Source organism: Oratosquilla oratoria, chromosome 14 (assembly GCF_046742065.1).
Source record: "Oratosquilla oratoria isolate Oo_2021 chromosome 14, ASM4674206v1, whole genome shotgun sequence".
NCBI lineage: Eukaryota > Metazoa > Arthropoda > Malacostraca > Stomatopoda > Squillidae > Oratosquilla > Oratosquilla oratoria.
The window spans coordinates 41991173-41998672 of NC_134790.1; the positions used below are offsets into that span (position 1 = coordinate 41991173).

General features: G+C 45.0%; 1 protein-coding gene across 1 annotated transcript in view; it reads right to left on the minus strand.

Moving 5' to 3' along the window:
• The window catches only part of LOC143032633 (uncharacterized), a 49443-nt gene that overhangs the window by 25003 nt on the left and 16940 nt on the right, over positions 1–7500 (minus strand). The window contains exons 10-12 of the mRNA XM_076197510.1: positions 4456–4623; positions 2299–3380; positions 1–2154 (exon numbers count right to left, since the gene is read on the minus strand). The exon at positions 1–2154 is cut by the window's left edge and continues 605 nt beyond it. Of these exons, the coding sequence (XP_076053625.1) occupies positions 1–2154; positions 2299–3380; positions 4456–4623 (3404 nt within the window). The remainder of the gene's footprint in view (positions 2155–2298; positions 3381–4455; positions 4624–7500) is intronic.

A 7500-nucleotide genomic window follows, 5' to 3' on the forward strand; every position in this document is an offset into this window, starting at 1 on the left:
TAGAATTCACCTTCCTGTAATCCCCACACAGCCGTACTCCTCCGGTCTTCTTACCAACCACCACTACGGGACTGCAATACGGGGAAGTCGACCTTTCAATTATTCCCGCTTCGACCATTGCGTTTATTTCTGCCTTGACGTCGTCCACGAGTCTGAGGGGTATAGAATAGGGCTTAGTCTTAAGAGGGAATTCATTGATTAACTCAATGCGGTGGGGCTCCACTTGGGCTTGCCCCGGCTTGTCGCTAAAAACGTGGCCGAACTCCCTGCATAAGGACACAGCTTCGTCCTTTTGCCCGCTTTCCAGGCGGTCACTTACCGTTACATCTTTCCATGTCTCGTTTTGCCTGGCTTGCGCTGTCTCGGGGCCTACATCATTCTCACCTTCCTCCGAAATGACGGTAGCACAGCCTACTAGCTCTCTCACCTCGTCCTGGAACTGTTTCCTAACTAAGCGCAGGCATCCTAGCTGCTCAGATGTCCTATGTCCTGTCACTCTTTCCTTTCCTACATTCATACTAGCTACGGCCTGCTGGGGCTCTATATAGCGCTTAAGCATGTTCACGTGGAAGCGCTTAGTCTTATGGTGGCCCACCTGTATGGTGTAGTTGACCACGGAATTCCTGGCAACTACTTCGTAGGGCCCACGCCAGGTGGCCAACAACTTATTATGGGACGTAGGCATTAATAGCAGGCACTTGTCCCCTGGCAGAAATTCTCTCAGCTCGGCCTTCCTATCAAAGTAGGACCTTTGGACCTCCCTGGCCTTAACCAGCTCCTCCTTAGCAAGTTCACACGTGGCCTGGAGCCTATCTGTTAAGTTGAGCACATACTCATACGTAGAGCTAACCACGGGATCGGGAACACTGCCGTCCCACAGCTCACGCAACATCTGGAGGGGCCCCCTGACTTGCCTCCCATAAATCAGTTCAAAGGGGGAGTGCTTCAAGCTACTCTGAGGAGCTTCGCGGTATGCGAAGAGCAAGGGTGCGACAAACCTAGGCCACTCCTTAGGTTGTTCGCTCGCCATCCTCCTTAGCATCTTTTTCAACGTGCCGTTGAATCTCTCGCACAGACCATTGCATTGGGGGTGGTACGGCGTAGTTCGGATGCCTTGGATCGAAAGCAACCGTAAGAACTCGTTCATCATTCCCGAGGTGAACTGGGTTCCTCTATCACTAAGGATTTCCTTGGGCACCCCTATCCTGCTGAAAATTCCCAGCAATGCCTCCGCTACAGTGATGCTCTCTATGTTCTTAAGAGCTACGGCCTCCGGCCAACGAGTAGCAAAATCGACTAGCGTCAATATATATTTATAGCCTTCTCGCGATCGGGGCTTAATGGGACCCACGATATCGACCGCGACGCGTTCGAATGGCGTGGCTATGATGGGCAGCTGTTGCAAGGGAGCAGGCTTAACTCTGCCCCGGTCTGTGGTTTTCTGGCACGTATCGCATGATTTTGTCCAACGGGATATATCTGTGGCCATACCCGGCCAAAAGAAATCCTTGCTGATCCTATTGAGGGTCTTATGGTATCCCATGTGACCTGCTAATGCTGCCTCGTGTCCAAGCTTAAATACTGCCTGCCTATACCGCTCTGGTACTATGAATTGGTGTTTAATCTCTTGACTTGTCTCAACCTTCCTATACATTCTTCCTGCCTTCCTTACATAAGTCATAACACTTTGACCCACTCGCCGTACGGTACCATCCTGAAGTTTCCTACGTACGGTTTCTAACGAGGGATCGTCTAGCTGCCTATCCTGAACTTCCTTCGAATCTATTAACTCCTGCATCTCAGGCACAGCCAGAGGCACCGCAGCAGAAAGGTTTCTCACCATTGCGCGGGTTACTACGGCCGCGGTGGTCTGCGTTCCTGCTTCTACGGTGCTCGTATTACGCGCCCCGGGGATATTGCCAATCACGCAATCACTTATGGGATTCCGCATGACCGCCGCTTCTACCCAACCAGTGTATATGGCCGACTCCACGTGCACGGTAGCCTCGGGCACGACGGTAGTGGAACCGTCTGCCATGCTGCACTTAATTTTCTTACCCGTATACTGCTCGGGTCTAACCAGTTGCCTTCTCACGATGCACCCTGTGCAGCCCGAATCTCTCATTACATGTGCCTCCTCGCCATTCACCAGGCCTAACCAAATGTTAAGTCCTTCCTGGCCTTCTAGTCATAACCGGTGCGTCTCGCGGCAGCCTCCTGTTACAATGTCAGGAGAACCTTCTGCCCACGAACGTGGCGAGCTCCCGGCAAGGATGGGACGCTCGTTACTGGTCTGACCTTGATTCGTGCTCATGGAGTCGTCCTGGGTACTCACCAGATTGGCAGCGGTCATGCCCGCACTTATCCTCCAACTCTGCGCTGGCTGTTCGCGCCCTTTGGCTCGCATTCCACCATCTTGTTGGGGACGACCTCGTGGCGCCGTCCATGAGCCAGACTTAGCCCTATTCATGCCGCTCCTGTCGGCTACCTGCTGCCTATACCATTCACGTGACTGACTTACCTCACCAGCACCACCTATTCCCTTACTCTGTTCTCTCCTAAAGGTATTTCTCCCGTACGCTGCATAGTGTGCTTCGGCCTTAGTGCACACATCCTCTATGCTAGTCACCTTATCTAACCTAAGCTGCGCAACTAATTGAGGACTACAAGCCTTCTCGAACTGGGTCCTCACCAAAAGATCCACTAGGCCCAAGAACGTCTTCTCTGCTCCATCTTTTCCAATCCAGAGCCCTAGGCGGCTCGCCAAGCGACTAGCATATTGTGATGCCGTCTCATATTCGAGCATTTCTGCTTCGAAAAATTGCCTGCGGGCGTCCTCACTGGACACGCCATACGCTTGAATCAGCGCCTGCCTCATAGAGTCGTGCGTTCTGTCCTTCGATGGCACACTCATCAATATATCTAGTGGCCTTCCGGAGAAAAGGCTCATGAATTGGATGGCTTTGGCGTCTTCGGACCATTTCATCCTACCTGCTATGTCCTGGAATCTCTCCATGAATGTTTCAATACATTCCCCTTCCGAATACCTCTCTAAATTCGCGGCTGCGGGCATGAAAGACGTACCCTGGCTCTCGTTCTGACCGTTGCACTCGTGTCTCGCCCGTTCTAGCTCGTGATTCCTAACCCGCGCGGCTTCCTCCATGCTAAGCCTAGCCATTTCCTGCTCGTGAGTCCTAGCGGCCTCCTCGCGCGCCCATTGCCTGTCCTGTCTTTCCAAAGCCTGTTGTGATTTCACGTATTCAGCGATCTCGGCCGGGTCGGTCATTCCTAACCCTTCCTTGGCCTCCTCTATGATCGCTTGGGCGGTCCTGAAAGTACCTTCACTACCTGCCATGATGAGCGCTGAGTTAATCCGATAACTGCGTGGACGTACTTAATACTAATCATGCACACTTCACTTGTCCCGCAGTTCTGTATTTCTCTCTCTCTCAACCGAGTCCCTGTTCGTGGCGCCACTGTCAAATAGGTTCGAACGGTAATACTCGGGGAAAATTTGAGAAGGCGAGAGAAACACACGACACACCAACAAAATGTGTTTAATCGGATTAACACAGGCAAAAATTAAGCTTACACAAAAGATAAATTATAAAAACAAATTGTAACTTCCCTGGTGGGGAGAAAGAGACTGAAGTGGCCTGCTCGGCAAGCAGACAGGTCTCTCTTGTCCTTCGACGACGACGAGCGTCGGAAAAGAAGTGCCTTCCAGGTTCTCCATGCCCTTCCTTTGCACGTCCGGGAGGGTGAGGGAGAGTGGAAGGGCATGGATCTGCGCATGCGCACAGCAGTAGACCTCGTAGGGACAGTTGGCAACACTGAAACCAAGATGACCTCACGCCACCTTCGACCGAGTCAGGTGTGCTGGGTCACCACCACTCCTTGCTTCGTTTCGGCCAAATCACGTATCACGTGATCAGTGGATGATGAGGCTTCCGCGCCCAAGTCTCGTCACGTGACTCACGTGACAGAAGTAAAACGAAGATGTTTTCGGAATAGACTTCAATCTTACTTTACGACCAAATTGATCTTCTTCAGAGAGTTGTCTACAGAAGGTTTTATGTCACATTTTATATCATTCCTGAGGGGCCTTTCGGTTAGGTCACAGCGCCCGGGCGGTGGGCAATTGTCTAGTGTCCGAGCGAGTGATGTATAAGGACACTTGCCACCTTTGATAACCAGATAAATCCTTCTTTTCCATTATTATTTTTATTGACGTTTATATACGCATCCTCAATAATTTTCTTGTCTTCTTTTCATAACCCTTTCTGAGGACTTTGACCTCTTTCTAATGGGGAAGGTGGCCAAACAAATCTTTATGCTGAATGAAAGAGATGAATGTCCTGTGTGCTCGGAAGCCGGGCATCCATGACAAGGAATCTCATACACAACACTTAATTCATTGATAGGACTTTTTTCTTGTCTTTTAACAATTTTTGCTATTTTTTAGAGGAGACCTTGGCCGCTTTCAGTCCATCTTTCATGAGGAGTCGATCAATGTTCTCGGTGTTAAGGGCGTTGGGAACGGTTACGTATGTGTATTTCTTCTCACTTCGGCTTTGTGGTGCAGTTGTCCTACTGTGGATTTCCTTAGCTTTGCTCCTCATCCTGCAGATATAAAATATGACATAAAACCTTCTTTAGACAACTCTCTGAAGGAGACCAAGTTAGTCGTAACGTAAGAATGAAATCTATTCCGAATTCATCTTCGTTTTACTTCCACCACCCAAACTCTCATTTGTCGTTTATTCTCTATATATATATATATATATATATATATATATATATATATATATATGTGTGTGTGTGTGTGTGTGTGTGTGTGTGTGTGTGTGTGTGTGTGTGTGTGTGTGTGTGTGTGTGTGTGTGTGTGTGTGTGTGTGTGTGTGTGTGTGATATATATATATATATATATATATACATATATTATATATATATACATATATATATATATATATATATATATATATATATACATACATACATACATACATATATATGAGAATGAAGGTGGAGGAAGTATACGAGGAAATATTAGGGGAATTCTAATGTTTGACGTTTCGACCCTTAGGGTCTTGATCACAAAGCTTTGTGACCACGACCCTAAGGGTCGAAACGTCAAGCATTAAAATTCCCCTACTATTTCCTCGTATACTTACAAAGGATGATAAGGGCGGAGCATGCCGACAGGAGACCTTTTGGTCCATATCTAGGTCGGATGTGAAAAAAATCATAATAATGATAAATAGATAAATGAATAAATAAAACTACAATAATGTAAATAATAAATATAATACATAAATAAATGGATAGGTTTAGTTAAATAATAAACAAGCATGTAAATAGTAAATAATAATAAATTGACATATAACTAATAATAAATGAGAACCAATCAAATAATGATAAACAGACAAATGATAACAAAACAAATAAACAAATAATATAGTCATTACAGCATCTCGCTTAGGTATTTATCTAAATGATTCTTAAAGCTTCGAACTGAACTGCATTGCACTGCCTCTACAGGAAGTTTATTCCACTCATTAACTACACGGCTGGCGAAGTTGTTTCTACCGACTTCAAATTAAATCTTTTTCCGGACGGTTTGAGACCATTGTTTCTTGTCGGATTCTCATTCAGTGTGAAAATTTGGTCACTTTTGATGTTGTCAATTCCCTTTAGAATCTTGAAGACCTGTATCAAGTCTACGCTTTTTTAAGGAAAACAGATTCATATGTTTTAGTCGATTTTCGTATAATCTATTTTTGATATTTGGAATCAGTTTTGTGGCTCACCGTTGTCCTTATACGGAAACAGCATATTCCAAATGTGGACGAACTAACAATTTATATAGCTTGAAGTCAAAAGATCGCGCAATCAGTCCTAGAATTTTAATTAGTTTCTCAGAAGCTGAAATACACTGTTTGGACGATTTGAGATCATTACTGATAATTACGCCGAGATCCTTTTCACTATCCACTTTTGTTAACGAATTTCCAAATAACTTATAATCGTACTTACTGTTATTTTTACCTATGTGCATTACCTTGCACTTACTTGTGTTAAATTTCATTAGCCACTTTTCAGACCATTGCTGTAATTTATCTAAATCTTCTTGAATATCTAATTGGTTTAAGTGATCATTTGCCATTCCGCACAGTTTTGTATCATCAGCAAATTTGGAAACAGTAGATTTTAGTCCGTGGTCTATATCATTTATATATACTATGAATAGAAGTGGGCCAAGAACAGAACACTGGGGAACTCCACTTGTAAAAAATTTCCATCCAGAAGTTTTTCCATTTAAAACATCTCTCTGTTTTCGATCATTCAACCGATTACTAGTTCAACTTAATAGGCTACCACTTATTCCGTGTGAAACTAATCGAGTAAGTAGTCTTTCGTGGGGGACGGTATCAAAAGCTTTTGCAAAGTCTAGATATATCAAGGATAATAATAAGAAAATTCAGTTAGAAATTATAAATAGATTTGAAGCTCCAAGAACTAACGAGGACGCCGTCGAAGATATGAATTTGAATTTAGTGAATATTATTAGGGAATCGGCAGAGGAAGGAGAAAGTACAAAAAGTATTAGAGAAAACAAATACTCCAAAGCTACAAATGCTCACCTGCTCACACCTGCTCACACCTGCTCACCCTCCTCCTGTTAGACTGCTACGTTCTGTCAGTTATTGCGCCAGAGGAATCTTCTCCATTGGGTTCTGTCTTCGTATGCGTTTGTTCCTTCAACTTCTTCCATGTTGGTACCTCTCTTCTCGACGGCCCTCTCTATGTTTGTCCTCCACCTCATTCGCGATCTTCCTACAGGTCTTTCTCCAGTTTGGTGGCAAGGCTCCTTGCTTTCCATGCGATAGCTCTTAGCAAGCCCATAGAGCAGTTTCTTTCCACTGGTAAAAATCATTCTCAAGTTGCTCCCCAAGTCTCTCCCAAAACTGCTTCTTCACAATCTTCTTTTCCTGTTTGATATTCCAGTCTTGTTTCCGGTGATCTCCTCTTCATCCATGCCCGGAATGCTACAAATGACGTAATTAAAAGAAGAATGGTCATGCAGATTTAAAGCAGGAGAGACGAAATAGAAAAAGTAGAACTAAACAAGCTTTGTGGTAAGACAGATATGTGAGAAAGCTATAGGAAAGGGGAAGGATTTATTTTGGGCTTTTATGGATCTGGAAAAGGCTTATGATAGGGTAGACAGAAAGGCACTGTGGGAGGTTATGCAGATTTATGGGATAGGAGGAAAGCTTTTGGGAGCTGTCAAGAGTTTTTATGAGAGTAGTAGAGCTTGTGTCAGGATTAGAAATGGAGAGAGTGAGTGGTTTGAAGTAAAGGTGGGACTTCGTCAGGGATGTGTTATGTCGCCCTGGCTGTTCAATTTATACATTAATGGGGTGTTGCGAGAGATAAATGTAAGGCTATTGGATCAGGAACAAGAAATGGTTAAAGAAAATGGAGAAAAGTGGGAGA